The sequence below is a fragment of the Cyprinodon tularosa genome, unplaced genomic scaffold (genome assembly GCF_016077235.1).
Source record: "Cyprinodon tularosa strain WSP-4 unplaced genomic scaffold, ASM1607723v1 ctg9, whole genome shotgun sequence".
NCBI classification, from domain to species: domain Eukaryota; kingdom Metazoa; phylum Chordata; class Actinopteri; order Cyprinodontiformes; family Cyprinodontidae; genus Cyprinodon; species Cyprinodon tularosa.
This window is the reverse complement of record NW_024039673.1, coordinates 2,196,798-2,220,012: the sequence shown is the minus strand read 5'-3', so window position 1 is coordinate 2,220,012 and position 23,215 is coordinate 2,196,798. Positions and strand designations below refer to the sequence as shown.

The window sequence follows — 23,215 nt, the reverse complement described above, 5'->3', positions numbered from 1 at the left end:
TATCTTAGGTCAATATTTTCTCTGAAGTAAAAATCTGCACTAAGACTAAGATTAAAGCTTATTATTTCCAATGTACTTATTAAACACACTTATCTCCTAAAGGACTCTTCGGTTTTCCTCTCTAGCAATGATGTTTCTATTTTTAGAGTTTCAGCTGGTCTCTGCCAATTAATCCAATAGTTGTGGATTTCTCGTGATACATGAGTAAAATTGTCATGTTTTCTTTTTCTGTTCTAGTAACCACAACGCTATCTCCAGACTCAGGCCACACCAGAGGGTGCAACAAAACACAGCAGGCCTACTGTGTAAATGGTGGCGAGTGTTTTTTCGTCGATAATCTAAATGAGATTGCCTGCAGGTGAGTTTTCCTTTTGATGCTTTTTTTGGACTCTCTATTTTAATCTTTACAGTTTGATCTTTAAAACAATATAACAGCAAAGAAAAAAAAAACTATTATCATGATGTACCATGTTTCTTTCAGCAGTAGAGAGTAGTTAGGCATAAAGGGGAAGGGGGAGTCAGGATCTCGGTTCCTCTTATCCGCCACCTGTTGTGTATTTTAACACTAATAATGGAGTCAGGTGGTGTGCTTACTCTTTTAAGTCTTGTTTAGTGTACAAAAGGGTTGCACATTAAAAGCCCTTTTAAATGTCATGAGTCACTGGTTTAGTAGTGAACAAATATTTATTCCTGTTAGAGGCCCCCAATGAGATAAATACAATCGTTGCTTACATTATAGAGAGGCGATCAAGGCCAATGTGTTAAGATGTGTTTAAGTCTGTGTCATTGAGTTTTAGGGGGAACAGAGGTTGACATCTTCTCAGAAAAAACCTCTTTGACATTTAGATTTTAGTTTGTGTGAGGCTTAAGAAAGAAAAAAAAAACATAAGTAAGGATGCTTTCCAGGAGGGGAACATAAACAGGGAGTTTTCTATCTGTTTGTGTCAGAAATTTTCACTTTCAAAGAAGCAAGAGTTTCTTGGCCAGTCTTTCTTTATCATTAAATGTTTCCTTAAACTATGACAAATGTATAACTTATTTCAGGTTGCGGGTTAAAAAATCTTTTTTTGAGTTCTTCTTCACCATTAATATACTTTCCCACAGCATCCCTTAAATGTTACAATTGTGTTTAATTGTGTCACATCAGCAAACCTTGGTGTGTTTTAATGTTTTATTGTTTTTTGTGTGTGTTTAGTTTTTTTAATGTCATAGCACGATAAAACAACTCATTTTACCCTAACAGCATACAATGATCCCCATATCTGAAAGTGGGGCTCATGTATTCAGGGTAATGTGCAGCAGTTTTCCTTTCACATAACTTTCCCTATGTATGCTAATTCTATCTAATTCTGTGATTAAGGTTGTACTATTAAAGCTGTTAGGGTTTACTTGAAAAAATAAGATATGACAGCTAACGTTTCTATGAAATTTATTTACGGATATTAAAAAAATTGGACAAAGTTACAAATACACGCTTTATATTTATTTTTTCAATAACAAGAATGTTGCCTGATTATTCTATCACTTTTTAGTAAAGAACCACTTTATGTGGGTTTATCACAAAAACTCCCAATAAAAACTATGGAAGCTTGTGGTTACAAACGATAAATATATAAATAAATAACAAATGTATAGAGTATTTTTAACTGTGTCAAAATCACTTTGCAAAATGTCAGTCTGTAGAGCACAAAAATTGATCAGTTATAGTGATGTTGCTAGTTTGACTTCTTAAATCAGAGCTTAATAGCGCAGAACATGAATCTCGCTTCAAAGGATGTCGGACATTACAATTTACAGGATTTCTTAGGGCATAAACTGTCACATAAGTCTGGCGGGCAGTTTGATGTAGAGCTGAAACATTAGCAGGGCTTTGCTGCCAAATTGGCCAGAGCAAAAAAAAAAAAATGTAAACAACCAGCAAAGACTGCAACAGCACTTCTATATGCTGTGTACAAATCAAAGGTGGCAATAACTCAGTAGCGGCTGCTAATTCACTCAAGGCCAGGGCACAGGTCCTATAGAGTTGGCTAATGTAGGAAAGGCTTGGAGCAATTTGTTGTCCCATGGCCACCTTATCTGATACAGGCCAGGCTCTTCTGGGCATTTCTCACTGTCTAAGCAACCATGCAAACAGCAAGGCTGTCTTTTATATCCATCTGCTTGTCATTAAGACATAAACTTCAGTGTTGACATTAATTAATTACCTACAAATATTTTATAGAGTCAAATGCATATAGATGAACAAAAAAAAGGAGTTGGATTAATTGATTGTAAAAGGCAATACATGTCTTTTTTTAAAAAAAACAAGATACAAACAACAAGGAGGAAGGTCAGATTTAGCTGAGAAGAGTTGATTAATCGTTTACCTGTTGTGTTCTTACTACTAGAGTTTTGTTTTCACACAATAGAAGTGCATAACTGGAGATTGATTACGTAGATAAATGTTTTTTGGGGCTAATATTTGTTTTTAAATACTTTTAGTTGGATATCATATTATTCAGTGCAATCATTCACCCAAAGCTCAGGCTATATTTCTGCTACTGTTTAATTTATCTTAGTATATATCGGCATCATAAGGAAAAAGGAATGCAGCACACTGATTAGAAAACCCAGAAAGCCAAGCAGAACATTAACCATAAAGCCATTAAAATGTCTATGGCAAATCCAGAGGAGCAGAGATCCAGATGTGAGAATTTGTTCTTTAAACCACAAATATTTCTGCACTCTACAAATCTGTATTTTATGGTAGAGAGGCAAGAAGGAGAGTGCTTAAAAAAAAAAAAGCCAATGCAAGTCTCCTTTATCCATGCAGGCATAGGCAAAACATGTGGATATACTGTAGGTGCACAACCACAGATGCATGGAGCTAAACATTCACCCACAATTCCACAATCAAGTGCTGAGCTTTTGTTGGTCCATCACATACAATACAAAGAAGATAGAGTTTACTTTGTGTTTGTAATGAGAAACATTTGTCAGACACGTTACAGTACATGAGTGTCAGAATGTTAAAATGTTTTAGAACTGAAGTTTATAAATTTCCAACATCCACTCTAGGATCAAGGATGTCAAATGTCTGCAGATCTTCCCAGACAAATCAAACCATTTGCTAATTTGCTTATCTCTTTCAGAACGTAACCTGCTCATATATGCCCTCCCAGATCCCAGTTGGCGCTTTATGTTGATGTCTTAATTACGCTTAATATGTTTCCACTTTCAGCCAAGTTTCCTTAGTATCAGGGTGGTGCAGTGCCCCAGTTTCAAACTAAGCCATCACTCAGGATGAGTAATTCTCTTAAATGTTATTGTGCTCCTGGGAGGTGTTGTGTGAAACCACTAATTCAAAAGCATTGACCTTTGTTAGATTGGTAGTCTTGTGTTGGTTGTGAGTAAAACATTGGTGGCCTCTTGAAGTGACCCCTTGACTCACCCTAATAGGATTATAATGAGGAAGTATGGTCAACACCCTTGATCCTGGAGATAGCCTGTCTTCAGTTACAAAAATATTAACCCATTTTGACTTACCGGCAGAGCTACATGTTAACACCATAAACCACATTAAACAAACAGTCCAATGTTTGTTCTGTGTTTTCATAAATCATATTTCTAAAATTCCAGTCAGTAATGTGGTGTTTATTTTTGTCTGATGTGTTGTTACTGAGATAAAACTGGCATATTTGCAGGTTGTGAGCACAGCTGCCAGGATTCCAATAGGATTTGCAAGAAGAAACCTTATTAACCTATCTTCAGCTTTGTTGCACAGGATTCCTTCGGATGATTTATGTATTGGCTGTGAAGACCTGTAGCAGGATTTCAGTCTTTGTCCAGTTATTGCCACATGTTGATTTTTTTTTTGTGTTTATTTCAATGCGCAGAGCCCCTCAAAATTATAATGTCTGGTATTCAAAAAAAATATATCTTCGTGTTTTTCTTTTTCATAACACATGTGTGCTTTTTCCCAGATGTCCGGACGGATTCTACGGCCGTCGATGCTCAAACACCGAGCCACAGCGGTTGTACATGCCCAATCCTTTAAAAAGTATGTCTACTTGATATGAGCAGACGACAACAGAGACACTGTAGCCCCTGGTTTTACTCCAGTGGACTCCTGTCACCCCAACCGTCTTGCTCTTTTTCCTTCTCTTCCTCCCTCTCAGGTCAACTGCACAATGGGCTGTGCACACCACCATACACATGGTGCTGTCGTCCATGGGAAAACTCTGCTTTTGCTGTCCGTAGTTGTGCTGTTGTTCTAATTCTGTGTCTCTCTCCTTCTCTCCCACCCCTCTCCCCAATTTTCCCCTTCTTTTCGTCAACTTGCTCTCCCTTTTCACTTCACTGTCCCTCTATTTTCTGTCTTTTCCTCATTCATCTCCTCCCCCTCTTTCTTTGGCTTTCTTCCCATCAGGTGTCCAAATGACTTTACTGGTGATCGCTGTCAAACCTACGTTATGGCCAGTTTCTACCGTATGTCAACTTCTCTCTTCTGTCTCTGTGTCAGACTGTCCTTGTGTGATGCATGCATGCTGGGTGTAGAGAGATTTCAGTCATTTCCTGTAGTTACCTAATAATTATATCTTTGTGTCCTTTGATGACTCATTCACAAGCTGGCACAGATTAGTAGAGCGTGTTTCTGTGGTTGGTCCGAGTTTGATTTTGTGTATTCGCGCTCTTCCTGTAGCTGAAAGAGCTTTGCATGTGCCGTCTCGTGGTAGATTTTGCATGCAACAAGTTGTGGTGTGTGTGTGTTGTCTTTTTTAGATGCTTCTTGGAAGCTGATTGTTTGCATAAAGTGAGCTGCATGTAACAACACTGGCAGGATGAAAGCTAAAAAACTAATCTCGGGAGCCCCCTTTATGCAATTTCAAGGCTTGTATGCATGTGCGATATTACTTGAGTCAATCCATTAATTCAAATCATAGTCTGAGCAAAAGTTTTAGTAAAAATGCATGTAAAATCTTGCATTCTGTAGGTGTAACAAAGCTTAGCTAAAGCTTAGAACTCAGGTTCTCGCCTCCATAAAGTCTCTCAGACAGCTCACTCGTATATAAACTTTTAATTAGCGGTATCAGGAGATGCAACATGAATCAACATGACAGAATGTTTCCCAATACTTGCTTAATTCTTGACTAATTGTGGCTGCATGCATCTGAAAGCCGCGCATCACAGTACTTCAAAGCTGAGGCAAGAACCCGTGCTTGTTTCACTTTCAGACCAGTTGATTGCATGCCGAGGTCCTCAATTACAGCCATTCTGAGGAAATTAAAGGTTAGGGCTACACCGTAAAAGTTTGACTTGTTGAATTTTTTTTTTAACTACTGACATGTAGGCTTCACAAAAAACCAACAAAATGGTGCTCATACTGCATAGGAGCCCCATGCAAATAATATTGAATAGATTTATTTAACTTTCACATTTTGCAATGTTATATATCCCAACATTGTTGTTATATATTGGTAGTTAAGCAGTAAAAAAAGTTAAAAGTTTTAAAAATGTACAAAAGAATAATTTGTGCACCCCACCCCTTTTGCTTTGGCATTCCTAAATAAAATTAAGTGCATTCATTATCTTTATAATCATGCTCTTCCTTGTATTTTTCTATGGTCTAATTATGTTAAAGAAAAATATTTCAACACAAAATAGAAAAAAAAAAAAAAACTGTCCAGCAAGTCTCTAAGCAGACATTTTAACATCTCAATTCAACATAGCAACACTGGCAAAAACATCCATCAATTTCAAGATTAGCCCAAAATTAATGGAAGATCTGTTGAGAAGTTTTCTAAAATAAATCCTGCCCTTAAGGCATTTTACTGTGATAACAATCTAGAGACAAAAGCCTTCCTTCAGACTGTCTTCGTTTAAATACAACATCCATTGTGTAAAAATACCCTCAGGCCCTCACAAATATTCAACCAAGATAACAAGTAATGCAGTATTATTGTTGCAAACCCCCAGAGCTGAAGATATGATGTTTTTCTTTATTTAGTATAATAGGCAAAGTACAACTTAGTTCTGTTAAAACAAAGTCTCCCGCTAAAATCCTACAGCATATTTGTTAGCATCATGTCTTCTGTAAGCTCATACTGTTTCCATTTAAAGTAACTTCAAGAGAATACCAAAGTGCTTCTGCTTTTGTTAATCTGCCTGTTGATCACAAAGACGTATCTCTGTAGTCCAGTTTACGTTTGTTGTACATGCCCCCCACACACATACAGTAAATTACAAGTAATTTTAGTTCACATTAGGCTGCGATGCAACGTGTTAAAATTTGTTGTCGTACTGAAAAAATGTTTTTCTCTTTATTTTGACGCTCCCCCACCTCAGTACAGGTGTGTGCCTGTGTCAAAAAAGTCAACCTGTAATTGCTTAAACTTTTATGTTTTATTTTCATTGTAAGTCTATCAAAGGCATAAGAAAAGTTAAAATAGGTCTTTAAGCTGAGTTTTGTTAAAAAATATTATCACCTATTAAACTTTTCAAACTTTTGTCACACTGTAATTTCAAAGGGGGATATATTTGAGTAGAGAAAGGAAAACAGGACATGATTTTATGAGTTTCTGACAAATTTTTATCTGGTTTTTAAAAGCAGTGAAGACATTTTTCAAACTTGTACTTGTAAAAAAAGATTTCATAATGTGGAAGGTATCATCATGTTCCTTCCAGATTTGAATGCAACCTTTCTTTTTGTTGCTGTATTACATAACATTCAAATAAAATACATTCAGGTCTATAGTTAAAACGTGAAATAACATGAAAAAGTCTGATTGGTATGGGATTTTACAAGGTTCTTTTAACAACATGAATATATATTCTAAAAAAAATACAAAAAAAACTATCCAATTTCATACCATCCGAGTCTCCTCCCAGATCGAGGCGCCTTTATCCTCATGAGATACAATATTATCATGTTATCATAATCATGGCTGAGAGCTGCCAAACCCAACAAGTATGCCAGAGTTATGGACTCGGCTCATTGGTGCAACGTCCACATGGCTTCACTTTGTCAGAAAATGTATGGCCCAACAATAATTTTTATATTCAGCAATATTATTCCAATACAGAGTACAGATGTATTGGAACAACCCCTGTTTTTTTACACCAGCCCTTAACTTGCCTGTTCATGTGATGGGTGTGTCAGGGAGCTGACAGTGTAACAGTCTGCACGGCAGAAAACTGAAAAGCACGGGTAATCTCTGCAGATGACACATATTTTCCTCTAACAGCAGCAATGAGGGTTACTATGCAACCAATATTCACTTCCTGTTTAAAGTTTGTTTAGGTAACATAACTTCTCTTCAGAATGAAATTGTACATCATAACTCCAATTTCACTCAATAAAAGACAAAATTTGCTCTGTGAAATTTTAATGGAATATTCTGTATCTTGACACGTTACACACTAAAGTATTTCCGATTACTCTATTGGATTTAGTTCAATAACAGGATGGCGGCAGCATCCTTCTGATCCTTATAACAACAAATCCTTTTCCTCAAATATTACCATCAATCTTAAAATTAAAGACTCTTTTAATAAGTTGAGACATGCAGAAACCAGAGGACCTTCCATCTGTAGAAACTGACAGCCCTAATAGGCAATGTGAAGTTAACATTGTTCAGTTGTTTTGTGTGGTTTTGTCTAGTATTGTTTCAAGTTTGTGCTTCTTGGTTTTGTCTTGTCTTGCGCAATTACTAAAACATATTTTCTCTCATAGTTGGCTGTGTTGCCAACTTGTTTATACACCACTATATGTATGCTCGAGGTGCCAATATCTTAATCTGCTCTCTTGTTTCTGTTTTTGTCCTTGTTCCTCCTTTCATCTGTCAACCCTCTGCAATGGCAGAGCATCTTGGGATTGAATATATGGGTATGAAAAAAATCCATTTTGACTCTCAGCGCTAGCCTAGCTACCACAACGTCTTTTGGTGTGACATGCTCGTTGATTTATAAAACACACCTTCCTGTTTTTAATTAACCAATCAATCTCTGGAGTCATCATAACTTATCAGAATGACAAACTCGCAGATTCTCCGTCCAGCATCATTAACATGGATGCAACGCCTCCCACTGTACATGTGATCAAAAAGTATTGTTAACTAAGTTTCCAACTTTCTCACAATAGTTAAGTTTTCCCTTTTAGAAGCCTGGTTTTTAATTTGATTTGTAACAAGCATGATGCCTCATGTTTGTCCCTAATGGATCAGCAAATAGTCTAGTTTATTCATGTCTTTTTCCTTCATATTTTTCTTTTATTCTCTCACATGCATTGACTCTCTTTTTGTTTATGTGTTACTTTACCCTTCTCCATACCCTTTATCAAACAAATGTTTAAGTCGGAATCATAATATGTGTTATATTGGTACAAATTCTTCCTTTTCCAATGCATGCTTTTTTAATGTTTGACAGCCTCCCACTTCCCTTCTATCCGCCTCTATCTCTTTTCATTGTCCGCTTTTGTCTCCTGTCACTTTTTTTTTTTTTTTTTAACAGAAAAGGGTTTCTGTGTGTGAGATTTTAGAATAATGGCTAGAGGCATTCTTTCAGATATGGTGCAATTATACAAGTGCATTCACGCACTAGAATTGAGGAACACTGTGTTACTGCAGAAGCACCAGTGTCATTTCCTCTACATAAAGTCATTATAAGCAGATGACATGCCCAGTGAAATATTTCCCACTTTACTGCTATAGATAAACTAACTTCCAATATATATTTACGCCGCCATAAACTTGTCACAAATTGGCGTGATGACAAACATGGCTGCTGGTGAATGAAAGAAGGCCTCCTATGGAAGATGTGAAATATTGGATTGACTATTTTTTTTCTCTGAAGTCATATTGCTTTTTAAAGACCCTATTGCCCCATAATTTTCTACCTTTGCCACACAGAAGCTCTTTTCTGGAAAATTATAAACAAAAATCATCCTTTAAAATAATATGTTTAATCCTATTTTTGATAAACTGATTTTATGATGTTGTGAAAAAAGTAAATGTTGTTTTTCTTTGTGAATTATGGACAGACAGACAGACAGACGGACGGACGGACGGACAGACAGACAGACAGACAGACAGACAGACAGACAGACAGACAGACAGACAGACAGACAGACAGACAGACAGACAGACAGACAGACAGATAGATAGATAGATAGATAGATAGATAGATAGATAGATAGATAGATCATTGCTGCCATGTGATAATGCGATAGGACAGGCTCTTTTTGTTAGAAAGGGGAGGATGAAGATTTTGTTATCTTTTTAGAAAAACTGCGGGAAATATCACTTTGAAACTAATTATTTGCTTTCCTTTTCCCTCTTTTGTCTCTGCTGGTGTATCTTTTGACAGAGGCAGAGGAACTCTACCAGAAACGAGTCCTGACAATCACGGGTATTTGTGTGGCTCTGTTGGTGGTGGGCATCTTGTGTGTGGTTGCCTACTGTAAAACCAAGTAAGTTTTGCATATCAATATAACTATCTTTGGCCGTTTCAGTCCATGTTGAAAAGTTTATAAAAGACAATGGCATCAATAAGATGTTGGCATTGAAAGGGCATATATAATCAACTATACTATAGTACAGTTATATTCATGATATGAGAGAAATCAAGAGACAGGATAAGACAGGGAAATTTAACAGGTGGGGATGACTTTATGTCTGAAATGCAAGACAGCAATCAATGCATAGCGTAGTGGTCACGCAAAAGAAAAAAGTGGTTGCAATTGTTAAATTCTCCAGGGTGAATATGCACCTAAAAGTAAAGATTTCTTTTGTGAATTATTCAATGACAAAGAAAGTAATGGGGAAATATCAACGGGGAAATATCAAAGTAATGGGGAAATATCAACAATGATTTTACTTAGTTTGAGAAGCTTTTTCCTGCCATTTAGTTTTTTCCCCTTGATTTTAGAAATCCCATTTTTTGCAGTATAAATAACTGCTTGAAAAAAAAAAAAGCAGCATTTGGTAATTTCTGCTCCAATTCTGGACCTGATTATTGATACAATTCCCTGCATCACTGAATTTATGCAAACTCTCTCACTCTAGAAAGATAAGTTAAAATACTGATATAAAACACAACTGCAACTGTGGGTAAATACACACAGTTTGGATCGAAACAGTTAAGGATACAGCACCTAAGTTTTCCATATTTGGCTCTTATTTACTGTATGTTTGTTTGTTGTCCAAACATACTTTAAAAGTTCCTGATTTGCTTTGAAAAGAAAAGATCAGGTTTATAAAGATTTAGTTCTTTTATTTATTTATTATTTTTATGTTCTGTACTTTAAAGTTTTATTTTTCCTTTAGCAATCAGCTATATATTCTATTTTTTTATGTTTTGAATGGATAGTTTAACTTAACAAAATGCAAAGGAAAAAATGAATAAAATGTATATTTTTTCATCATTTAACAGGAAACAAAGAAAGAAGATGCACAATCATATGCGACAGAACATGTGCCCTGAACATCCCAACCGAAACCTTGCTAATGGACCTAATCACCCAGGACCCGGCCCAGAGGAAATCCCTATGGTAGATGTACGTTTTATGAGAGAAAAGTCCAATAAAATGCTATGATGAACATAAATACATCTTATGAAGATGTGTTAACTCTACATTAATGAATTAGTTTCTGATATTTTTACAGTACATATCAAAGAATGTCCCTGCAACTGAGCGAGTCACACGGCCAGCAACAGAGCGCTCATTCCCAGCCAGTCATGCCTCTTCCAGATCTCACAACTCTTCCACGCGAGCCCACTCATCAACTCAAAGGTAAGCAGTCCTTATATGTGTCACATTGTGCCTGTAATGTCATTTTTTTCTTAGACTGATGTGACGTGAGCTAACCAAAGCTGTTAAGTTAGATTGTGCGATACATTTTTGTTACTCCTCTTCTACTGGGTGTAAGGTAATAGATTACTGCCCCTGTATTTTCTTGGGTTAGGGTTCATTTTACGTTTTCTTTATATCTTTAAACAAACTTGTAGCTGCTGTGTGAGAGTTTCATCTCCTGTGTATCTCTTTTGGTCCAGGAGTTACTGTTTGGAATTATCTGTTCCCTGTAATGGTCACTAGGTGTCCTCGGTTTGCCTTGATCTTTTCCCCTCCCATTATTTTCTATAACTTCAAGCTATTATCAGACTCCCTGTGTCGAACTTAAAGGATAGTCTGCAGATTTCCTTTTTTTTTTTTTTCTCGATTGGTCGTTTTATGTTAGCATACAGTAGATGTGATTTTCAGTTAATTGGTCTTCCTGCTTTTTTCAGTGTCTTTGGTTTGTTTTAGCCAAATACAATCCTTCAGTTGTTAATCTGCCTGTATTTGCCAAACTTTCTACAATAAATATACAACAAAGAAAAATGTTTTTTGTGTGAAATCATAATCATTTGGGCTATGCAGCAGTTCATTGATCTGGATGGCTTAAAAAATGTAAATATGAAGGTAATTTTAATTTGTGCTCTCTAACTGATTTGAACTGGCAGATGGATTGTTTTTTTTTTACAAAAAGCTATGTTTGATTTCTCCTTACAACTTAGAAATTGACGGTTACAATGCACAAATACTTATGATTCATAATGACCTTCACAATTCAATAATGGTTTGGGATTCTGCCAGTAGAATTTCAGCCAAAATGTAACTGTGCTGCTGTGGTATGACCTTAAAAACACTGCTTGGGTTTGGAATCCATCAGATTTGACTAAATTTAAATAACTTGAAAAATTGATAAGCCAGACATAAAATAAGCCAAGTTTATTTAATTAGTGTGGAGGAGTATTAAAACTGCTAGAACTTATGTGTCAGTATTAGAGGAGAGAAGATCAAGGAGTAAAGATTGTAGGTTTTAAACAGGTGACTCATAGTAGATAAATCCTTTTCCTGTGGAAATAGAGAGTCTTCCTTTTTGCTAAAAGGGCTTTATTCTCTGCTACAAAGAAGGAAAAATATAATCTTTTGGACAATTCGGGGTGTGTTCATGTTAACACCTTTTTTTTATTTGACAGACACGAGGAACGGACATGGAGCCTGGATCGGTCTGAAAGTTTCCTCTCTGACTCGCCGGGAATGATGTCATCTTCTGTGGGGACCAGTAAATGCAGCAGCCCTGCATGCATGGAGGCACGGGCGCGGCGAGCTGCTCACTGTGGTTACTCTGATCCCCATCGGCCAGGGCTGCAGTATGGAGACTCGTTCGACTCGCTGGGAGACTCTCCGCACAGCGACAGGTGGGAGGCAGGGCCTGCCTGGCCAATTTAGCTTTAAGATTGTAATAAACAGGCAGAAACATTTCCCCTCTCTGCTGGCTCTGCGTCCGCCCCAAGAGGCCAGTGAGGGCAATCAGGGGAAACTGACACACAACAGACATGATTTTCAAATATGCAAAGGAAGGCAAGAGTTAGAAAAACTGCTTATGTCAGTGGGAACTCTGCTCCTTCAGCTATTACAACATTATTCCCCAACTAGAATACAGTTCTTGAGACCATTTTTTTTTTTACCTGGATCTTATTCATATTTATTTAACAAACCATTTGATAGTCACAACAGAAAATAACAAAGATAGGTGATGCTCTGTTTGGCAAGTTAGAAAATGAGCCCTTTATCAGCTCAGCTGTAGTCTATATTTATCCCTTAAATATTTCTTTATATGTTCTACCCTGATGCCAATCTTCTCATGCAGCTCTGGGCACGGCAGCCGTATCTCCAAAAACCTGCCTGTTGCTTAAACATGAACTTTCTGCATGGCTGCCAAGCCACAATAGATGTTTTTAAATGGTAGATTTCCTTGTGTTCCACATGCCTTTTTCTTTAAGAAATATGTTTTTTATCTATTTAGTTTTATGACTTAAGAGGATAAGCTTTAGGAATTTGTTAGCTGTACCGATAACAAGCCAAAAAAGAAAACAGGTTGAATTACAGTGCAAGAATGTCATTTTTCTTGTAAATTAAAATTTGGAGCTCTTAAGAAGCGTTCACAATCATCTTTTTACTCAAGTGTGTTTTTTATCATGAAACCTATATCATGTATTAGATTTTAGAGCCAAAATGGCAGACTGTTGGAGTGGGATTTGAACTCAGAACCTCTGGATTCCAACTTCAAAGCCCTAACCACTAGACCACCACTTCCCACCAGCCTGCCACTCCCAACCTTAGTACAATGACTTCAGCTCAAGCTGGAAATATCTATGATCAACTAAATAGTTTTTATTATATTATTGTTTTTTAACTTCTCACTTTAATTAGATTTATTTATATATTCTTATAATTCTACTTCATAAAATTAATTTATTGTACATTTCTTAACTGCAACCCCCGTAGAGCTGCTAGAGCAAGTGGATTTCTACATTTTGAAATCAATATATATATCGCAATATATAATTAATCATATCCTAACATTATTGTAATTATTTTAGTTTCATTAATAATTAATTATAAATTTTTAGTCTAAAATAACATTAAATATGACATTATATATGTTGTTGAAATCTATATAAATACTGCCTTAAAATTAAAGCTTTTATTCTTACTCAGGGTTATCATTCTGTTAGAATCTGATACTGACCTATATCTACTTGAATGGGTAAAAAAAGGTATAATTCTTAGAGAAGAGTCAAAAAAATACATGTAGGTTAGTGATTTTCCTGTCCTACAGACCAGCAACATTTTATTAAGCATCACAGTGTTACTTACAACAATATAAAAGTAAAAAGAAAAGAAAAAGAGAAAGAAAATGGAAACATGATATTTAAAATGTTTTTCGGATTTTCCTGCATTTAGGCCATGATTATAGATTACAAAAAGCACAATATTTTATTTATGTATTGCAATTGTTATAGTAATTTATAATAGTTCAAAAGAATGCTATACAGTAGGACTTACCAAGGCTAAACTAAAAAAATCCAAAAATAGGCTCTAAAAGATCACATTAAACATATCTCTAAAATACTTTTAACCTTTCCTATTAATCCATCTCTTCAAATCTTCCCATTCAGTTTCATGCTGGTTTTCAGTTATATAGCTTCTAGTGACTTCTAAATCAACAAAACAAGCATAGATAAATATGCAGAATACAGAATATAATCCATGTATCCTGCAATCGTGAGCCGTCAGGGTTCTTACTCTCATCTATCTGAAGATGCCTGCTCAGTTTGACAGTTTTTCACTGATAAATAAAAACTGTCGGCATGCTCCAGCATTGTAATATTTTAAAAACAAAAACAAGCATGTTACCCGAGCATTCGAATTACATAAATGTGCAAAGAACCAACTTCTAGAATACGTTGTAATATAACCATCCAGCATAGCTTGTTTGAAATAAGAGCTATCATAATGCTATAAAAAAGGGATGGAATATTTAATTTATTGCTAAACATTAGCATTGGCAACATTTTTAAAAATGTAGATATTAATATGTACGAATTTAACATATCATCTGTATGCAGAGAAATACTAATGTGTTTTTTGCACTATCTGACCAAAAATATTACTGCTTTTCATTACAGGAATGGAGCTTTTTTGCTCTTTGAAGCTTCATGCAAAGATAATTTCCTCACAATTATGACATCACAAAGTTTTTCCGCTTTATTTCCCCACGAAACAGTTTTTCTACTCCTGCCTTTATCCATTTAAAGAATGTGCATGTTATCTATATCTGCTAGTTGATAAGGTGATACGATGCTGAAGAATCAGTTTACTGATTCTACTAAATTATTGTGAAAAAGGACTATTATTCATCAAAAATCGGTCTCATCGGTTTGTATTGAAACCATCTGTAAACAAATTAGCAGAAATAAAAAAAAAATATCTCTTGTTGAATGCTTTCTGGTATTAATATTTAAAACCTATTAGTTCCAATGGAGGGGGGTTATTTCATCATCAAGATAAGTCAAGTTATCTTGAGCAGTGAATGAAAGCAAATTACCTAACTACAACTTGTTTAGTCTTGAACGTGCTGTAAAACAAATGTCACTAGATTCTGTTTAAAGAGCTGAAACTTGTTGATGTTTTGCTCAACCCACACAGAAACTCTTGGTATCTAAAAGTACCTGCGCCCACTCAGTATTAGAGTTTCTGTTTAACTTGATGTTTAAGGTGTGATGTGGGTGTTAAGTTATTGAAATGCTCTGTGCTCCCCGTCTGCCGTTTCCTGTCGTTCTTTAATGACCTCTGAATTCCTCTGTATTTCAGGTACGTGTCAGCCCTGACAACACCAGCCCGCCTGTCCCCGGTGGATTTCCATTACTCATTGCCCCCCCAGGTGCCTACCTTTCAGATAACATCTCCCAATGCCAGCCATGCCATGTCCCTCCCTCCTGCTGTCCACAACCCCTATCCTTTGGAGGATGACCAGCCTCTGCTGCGCCGCTACCAGGTGCCCCTACATGATGCCCAGTGCCAGGAGCCCTACCGGCAGCAGCGCCGCACCTACCTAAAGGACAGCAGGGGCAGCCTGCCCTCCAGCCCCTACCGGCTGGCTGAGGAAGAAGACTATGAGACCACCCAGGAGTACCTCTCCTCTCGGGAGCAACCAAAGACAAGTGGGTCCGGTGAAACTGGTAGCCGGCGCTGGAGGAGATCCAGACTGAACGGCCACGTGGCCCCGCGTGGATACGAGGCGTCTCGAGACTACGGCTCTCGAAGCTGCCTAACAGAAAGCGAGTCAGAGGAGGATGGTGAGAACACTCCCTTCCTCAGTATGCAGAACATGAACGCCGAGCCCTCCACCATCTACAGGCCGGTGGACAGTCGGACTTCTCACTCATCAGGGTGGCACAGTGGGCGTGGCAACATGCATACAAGACTCACACAGCCACGCTCCAAACCGGACAGTACGCCCCATTAAAGCGTGTGATGAACCAACAAGAACCAATATCGTACAGACCTGCATCTATAAGAAATATTTTATTTTATATAACTGACAGATATTCTAAACAAATGAATATTTATTTTCATTTTAGCAAAAGTTGTCTACTAGTTAACAGCAAAGATTTTTTATAGGGAAAACTCTATTTATATGTACATTTTGATTTACAGCATAAAAAAGATGTGCCAGTTTTTTCACAACGTAAAAAAAAAAAAAAAATAGAGTAATATTGTGGTGCCTTTTGCTGTTTGCCGAACCCAGAGGGGCCAGTGGAGGTTTTTGTAGCCTTTCTTATATGGACGCCTCATTTTTTATACACATTTATGTTTTTTGTTCTGTCAGATTTTTTTTCCTCTTGTCTCACTTTCTTTCCAAAAAAAAGGCATTCTTTAAGAAGTCTGTCCCCACTGCAGCATAAATCCCTTTCCATGTCACGCAATATAAACCACTTCAACATAAAGTGTCTGTTTACATTAATGTAATTCGTCCAGTAGGGGTGGTGTTTGGGATGTAACAGAACTCCTCATAAATATAACGTAGAATATTTCTACCCTCTGACTGATGCGTCCTCTTGAGAGATGAGGAAAGAAGAGAGTTGTGTTTGAGTTGAGTATGGGTACAGATTGTTATGTGTGGATGTGCGTGTGTGTGCAAAACTTCTCTGGAAACAGGGGAGCTACCCCACAGCACTCTCTCTCCTCTTGTGTAGGTGGACAGGTAAGGCTGGGTTCTGCCACGCAGGTCATTGCCTAATGATGTGTTTACAACTATGTGGCCCCAGGCTCACCCCTATTCTGTCCTATTATAATTTCCTTGTGGCTTTTTTCTTCACGTTAGCCTTGTACAAGGCTATCAAGCACTTAGCTGTTGGGCACAGATGGGGGATACCTATATTGGAGACCAAAACAAAAGATATCATCTGTTTCCACTCAAAGCCACTTCTCCTCTCACATCTCATTATCATTCTGTTTCCATTCTGTTTTTCGTGGCTCATGTTAAAGGTCACACAGTGTCTCAGGATTTCCACATATCCCCCCTTCACCCTGCACCCACTTCCACCTCTCGTCATCCCACTTTCTTGAATAAGGTCTACCTTATAGACGACGGTTCTTGGAAGGTGAGGACCTGGAGGTAACCACACAGTCTACCGGTTCCCTGAACACTCCCCCGCAAAGAAAAGGAAAGCCAGGTGGAGCTCTTTTGGAGGAGCGTAAAGACAATGTAGAGAAATAGCTGTGAAAACTACGGAGGATCATACGATGCAAAAATATGCAAACTTTATATTTTGCTGTTTGATTACATCATTTTCTAAGAGGTGACTGTAGTTTGCTGTGTGTGCAAAAAAAACTCTGTAATGCCTGTAGTGTAGAATGAGACAAATGGGTACCTATCTGAGTTTTTCTTTTTAAAGCCATTATGCAGAGATCTACCCTTTTGTGAAGTCCTTCACTTGCCCATAGGATGTCTGTGTGTGGGACACAGGTTTGTTTTGACCACTTCACCTTTACAAAAATTCTTCCAAATACCATCTTCTACATTAGTACTATGTACTACTAAATCTATTAGACTTATTATCTCCCTTTGAATTAAGTCTGTAAGATGACCATTTATTGAGCAACATCATCCTCATTTAAAGTAGAGATGCGCCAAGAAACTGAGACACTCTAACTTTGTCTGGTCGCTAGGTAGTCAGAACTTCAGTAATCATTTCTTTTTTCTATCGTTCAATAATCCATTTGTCAGCGATATCAGGCTGATTAACAGCAACAAGTTTTGGTTTGCATCGCTGTTCAAGAAGCAAACTGATTCATAAAATTAAGTAAGCAATAACGCACAAACCTGAGCTTTAAAAGAAATCCGACCCATTTCTAAGAACCAAAGGATGTCTTAGGTGGATTAAAGTGGAGTCGAAATAAAGCTTAAATTTCATGGATTTCTTTCATGAAAATGGTAATCATGTCCATAATACATGACATCTTTTCAGTTTTATTGTATTTTCAGGATTTACCTCTGGCTAAAATGCAGTCATCTGTCTCAGCCCTGTTCAGGGTAACCCAGACGATGTGTATTTTTATGGCATAATGAACAATTGTCCAGTTACGTTGGCACACATAACATTGGTATATCTACACATGGCTGATTACAACCCTCACTACCTGGTGCATTCGCCCAGGACAAAGATGTGATAAATAACTCTTAAAATCCTATCTTGAAATGTTTTCTGAAAGGTGGTAGAGTTAAAAAATGTTAATCATCAGTTAGAAGATATGAAAAGCAAGGAGCCAATAGATGTGAAAATATAATATTAAACAGCTCCCTACTTCCTTTTTTTTTTACATAAAGGAGCAGCCAGCTACAGGACATCAGTTTGTACAGGGTACTTTGAGGTATTTTGCATTGCCAATATAGGGATTTTATTACATTTAGCTCACATACACAGTCCTCTGTTAATGAACCTAAAGATAAATCTTTCTGATTTCCCAGTGTTACTGCCTATGGAGACTCAAACATGTAGGCTCATATTGATCTTGCTCTTGTCAGAGAGCAAAACGTCATTCATTAGCTCACCTCTGACCCAGTGTAGGAGTATTTGCACCCAATTGCATCTAAACATAATGTCTGCAATGTTGTTCATTTTAATCTTCCAAGTAGATCTATAAAGAGCAGCGCCTTTGATGGCAGCAAGGCCCCGGACACCATGTCCCGCCGGTCAGGCTGTATCAAAACTAAAATGTCACCCTAACACAATATTAACCCAGTTTTAAGAAAAGTATACAAATAAATACAATCTGTTTTCTATGGCGCATTTAGTTTTTTACCATTTTCAGTAGACTTTAAAATTGTTTCCTCTTTAATTATTCGACAATAGTTAATAAAAAAAAATACAAATTTCAAATTGGTGCATCTTTACTTTGAAGGGATGTGATAGAAAGCAACAGTTAATAATCTTAAAACATACTTAGTCTGCTCCTTTTAATCAGTTTTAAAAGAACAACTGAGTGCAAAATGTTCCAACAGGATTGATCTGCAAATTATGATAAATGCACAGAGGTTTTGTTGTAGAGAACAATTTGACCACGTCTTTTTCACAGCTTCCAGATATTTCATCAGGTTTTCCACTGGTTTTCCACTTCTGGGTCTTATTTTGTATGTCTGAATGGGGTGAGAGATGATTCCACACCTCTAGTTTAAATGTGATAACCCCCCTCTCCCCTCCCTTTCCAACTGATATGGTACCAGGCATGTCCTGCCAGTCTCCTCTTTTTTTTATTTGATTAATCCCCCCACAAATCTGACCCCACCCCTCGCTTGAAATGTTTGAACACCTCTCCTCTGCATGTCCTTGTGGTCAAGGTTAGATGGGTGCATGGATACTTAAAAAAATAAGGAAGAAAAAAATTAAGCAGCAGTCAATTATTTTCAAGTCAGTGAAAGTGTATTTCATTTAACATTCAGCAATAAAAACAATTCTTACTTCCCACTCATGTCATTCCTAAAATATGTTAGAAAAAATAAGCAGGTAAAAAATGCGAGACTGTCATAGATTGTGAAATAAAATGAAAAATAAATCCACCTGTTCATATGGGAAATAAATCTTTATTCATATCGTTTTATGTTGCAGTTATTTCTGGAGAACATTTTTCTTTCCTTTTGGATTTCGGCCCGAAGAGTGAACTCTCTTCTGGCATGTTGTTGCTCCTCTCAGGAGTGAACCCATAAACTCTCAAGGTGAAAGGAAATGTGTTTAATATGGTGTTTGGGGGTTTATAAATTATAGCAAAAAGGATATTGCCTATAATACAGAAAAGAAAGAGCCAAATACTGTCAATTTTTGTTAAAAAGTTAAAGAATGTTTCCTCGGGCGGTTTAATAAAGCATAAACACATAAATTTACCTTATAAATAGTTAATAAAAACAATCCTTATTCCTGGAGTGATTAGGGGAAAAAATAATGTAGGCTATAATTCTCCTACCTAACTAAGCACAATTAATCTCTCTAGCCTATCTTACAGTATGCAGACTGTACTGGTTTTTAATGTACTACCATAGTTTTTCCACTAGATGGAGACAAAACAAAGAAGGAAAAGCAGATTCGTGCCAAGGATTAAATTATTTTTCATATTTAAAACTTATGCATGGTAAAGTTCTGCATTGATGCTTATTTATTTTGGATTATCATTATATTTTTCTCTTTTTACAAATAGCCATTGTTGATTCAATTCAAGATATAAGTGAATGCAAATAATCAATTTAGAGATATGCCTCGACTTGATGGCATAAATCACTCATTTAAAATTATTTCCAAAATTTATATCATCATGCTTACAGCTGTAATTAAAGTGAAAGAGTAAAAAGGGGAAATATATCTAAGCAAGCCTAAAAAAAAAAAAAAAAAAACAAGCATATTTTTATGTTACAATATGAGATGTGATTGATATTCAGAAGATCTATTATAAACATGTAGGCAACCATCCATAAAAAAACACATGAAACAACAAACCAGAAACATATGATGTCACTGTCACAGAATAATAAAGGAAATACAAAAATATATATAAAAAGCTATTTTAACCACACTTCCAAAAAAAGTGAAGGGTCGAGTCATGTGACCAACACAAAATAGAGCATTATAATGAAGCAAAGAGAAATAATATGGTTGGAAAATTTAAATAAATAGGATGAATTCTATTCATTTTTATCAGTTAAGTTTTACAAAATATTGCTTTACCAACTTCCTACAGATGTATAAAATAACTATATTTGTATTACGCAATTGGACAAAATAACCCTGCAAATGGTGAAAGAAATAACGTCCATTGGACAAAAGTCATAATAAAAAGTATGCTAGAATTAAAAGAAATTAAACAAATAAAAGTCAGACTTTGATTTTCAACCATGCTTCAGCAGAATGATTTAAAAAATAAACTTGTGAAACAGTACTGGACAAAAATAAAGGGAACCCTAGAAGAGTCTAAAAATACTGTTTCTAAAGAGACAAGCTGTGTCCAATCAAGTGGCATCACAGGTGTCTACAATTGGACTAAAGTTAGTTGTGCTGTTCTGTGACGTGGTGTGTACCCAACTCAACATGGACCAGAGGAAGCCAAAGAAAGAGCTGTCTCAGGAGATTAGACAGAAAATCACAGGCAAGTATGTTAAAGGTAAAGGCTATTAGACCATGTCCATGCAGCTTGATGTTCCTGTGACCCGTTGGAGGGATTATTCAGATCCATGGGACTTAACCAACATCCCTGGATGTGGCCAAATGTGTGGAATTAATGACAAATAAAGGAGATGGATAATATAAACGGTAACGAAAGAGACCTCTAAACAGATTAAAGGTGAACTTCAAGCTCAAAGATTATTGCACTGTCCATTTTTATATGAGCCAAACTGGACTTAATGGGAGACGACAAAGGACAGAATTGTTGTAGACAAGTCACAAAACAGCCAGACAGAGAACAGTCAAACTGCATGTTGACAAAACACAATGCCTCTGATAGAATATCCTGTGGAGAGATGAGACGAAAATTGAACTTTATGCCAAGGTGCACCAGTTATCTGTTCACAGATGGAAAAAATGAAGTATGTCAAGGGAAGAACACTGTCCCCAGTGTGAAATATGAAGGAGTTTCTGTTATGATCTGGGGCTCCTTTTATTCATCTGGAGCAGGGTTCTTTTATCTCTGCAGGGTACAATAAAATCTCAAGACAATGAAAGGAATTTAGAGTGAAATGTCCAGTGTCAGAAGGCATTGAGTCAGTTCTTGGTCATGGGTCTTCAAAAGGATAATGACCCAAAACACAGAGCTAAAAAAAGGCAAGAACTGCTAGTCTTTTTTTAAATCTTTTTGTTTTGTTTTGTTAAATATGGTTAAAAAGCAATGTCTGACTTTAATTTGTTAATTTTCTTTGAATGTTTCTTTATTGGTGTTATTTTGGTTCACTACCTGTCATTTAAATCCCCCATCAAAGAGGTTTCTAGAAATATCCTTCTTTTATCTATAAATATCGCAAAAATTAGAAATATCTGCTGAGAAACTAGTCCATACATTTCTTACTTTAAGGCTGGGCTATTGCAATTCTTTACTATCAGAAAGTCCAAAAACTGTAGTTACAATAAAAGCCTTCAACTAATTCAAAATGGTGCAGCCAGAGTTCTTATAAAAAATAAAAACAGATCATACTGTATTTCTCCTACCTTATATTCCCTACAATTTAAGTATGGACAGACAGTTCTCATTGGCTCTACCGTACTTTTCTTATACCTCTTTCAAAACAGTTAATTATCCTGAGCTATTGTTTGTACTTGTGCTGCTATATGTTTAGGCTGCTGGATCACATAGGTGCCACTTTTCCTCATTCTACTTCATTCTACGTATTCTCCTATTCTGCAGTGTTTGTCAAGTTCCACTCAAAATATTACGCTCTCTCTGCTTGTTCCTCATCACAGTAGCTTCATCTGGTCTGCCCTGTTCGGCTGTGACTCAATCCTGGATTGAAATATTAGCTGTGCTACTGCCATCAACATCTTTGTATAGAGATGTTGGAGACTGGCCTTTTTCCATTGCAGTCCAGTTTCTTTTACTGAGAGTAGGAGATTTGGCTTGAAGCTCCTCTGAATGGCGGTGTGTTGCCAGGACGGGGCTGCCTGTAGAGCTGGTTGACAGTTGCCTTTTGTATCTGCTTCTTTCTGTATGTCAGCTTCTGTCTCCTTGAACCCAAGTTGACCTCACCAGATCACCACTCACACTGATCCTGGTTCTGCTGACAGATTCTACCTGTTAAAAGGGAGTTCTCCTCTCCATTATTGCTACATGCTGGGTGTAAGGGATTGCTGAAGAGTCAATGACAAAATGCAAGCAAAAATCGTCACTGCAAGCTCCTTCAGGAGAAGCATGTCTTGCAAGTCAATGACTGGATGCAATTAACTAGTCTCTGTAAAGTGCCTTAAGATCACTTATATTATGAATTGGCACCATATAGATAAACGGAACTGAACTGAATTAAAACTTTGATCAGATTCAATTTATTTCTGTGACCATTTTGGGTTGTTATTTCTTTAAACAAGGGGTACCAAAAATTATGTCCATGGGTGTAGATTAAGATTACAACAAATGACACTTTAAGAATAACATTAAAAAGACAAGGGGTTTCAGTAGACATTCAAGGGAAAAGTGACAGACAGGGATTGGTAATAAAAGACAATATCTTGCTATTTGAATATCTTAAAAGGACATGGCAAACTGGAAAGAGTAGAGGACCAATTAAGCAAGACAGGCAGAGGTCACAAGAGTCCCATAAGTTAAGGGACCTGTAAAAAAACAGACTGGAGGAAAGATCTGCTGATAGGAGTATTA

At 36.7% G+C, this 23,215-nt stretch overlaps 1 protein-coding gene across 5 annotated transcripts in view; it reads left to right on the top strand.

The window, feature by feature from the left end:
• nrg2a (neuregulin 2a) overlaps positions 1-17,283 on the top strand; it is a 121,253-nt gene extending 103,970 nt beyond the window's left edge. For 3 of the 5 annotated variants that reach the window (XM_038273945.1, XM_038273948.1, XM_038273949.1), the window contains exons 4-11: positions 238-358; positions 4,409-4,467; positions 7,841-7,864; positions 9,343-9,445; positions 10,408-10,531; positions 10,641-10,768; positions 11,998-12,219; positions 15,179-17,283. In XM_038273945.1, the coding sequence (XP_038129873.1) occupies positions 238-358; positions 4,409-4,467; positions 7,841-7,864; positions 9,343-9,445; positions 10,408-10,531; positions 10,641-10,768; positions 11,998-12,219; positions 15,179-15,833 (1,436 nt within the window). In that variant the 3' untranslated portion in view covers positions 15,834-17,283. Of the gene's footprint in view, positions 1-237; positions 359-3,962; positions 4,040-4,408; positions 4,468-7,840; positions 7,865-9,342; positions 9,446-10,407; positions 10,532-10,640; positions 10,769-11,997; positions 12,220-15,178 lie in introns of all 5 variants that reach the window. The other 2 variants (XM_038273947.1, XM_038273946.1) reach the window with 2 other exon arrangements.
• The last annotated feature ends 5,932 nt before the right edge of the window (positions 17,284-23,215 follow it).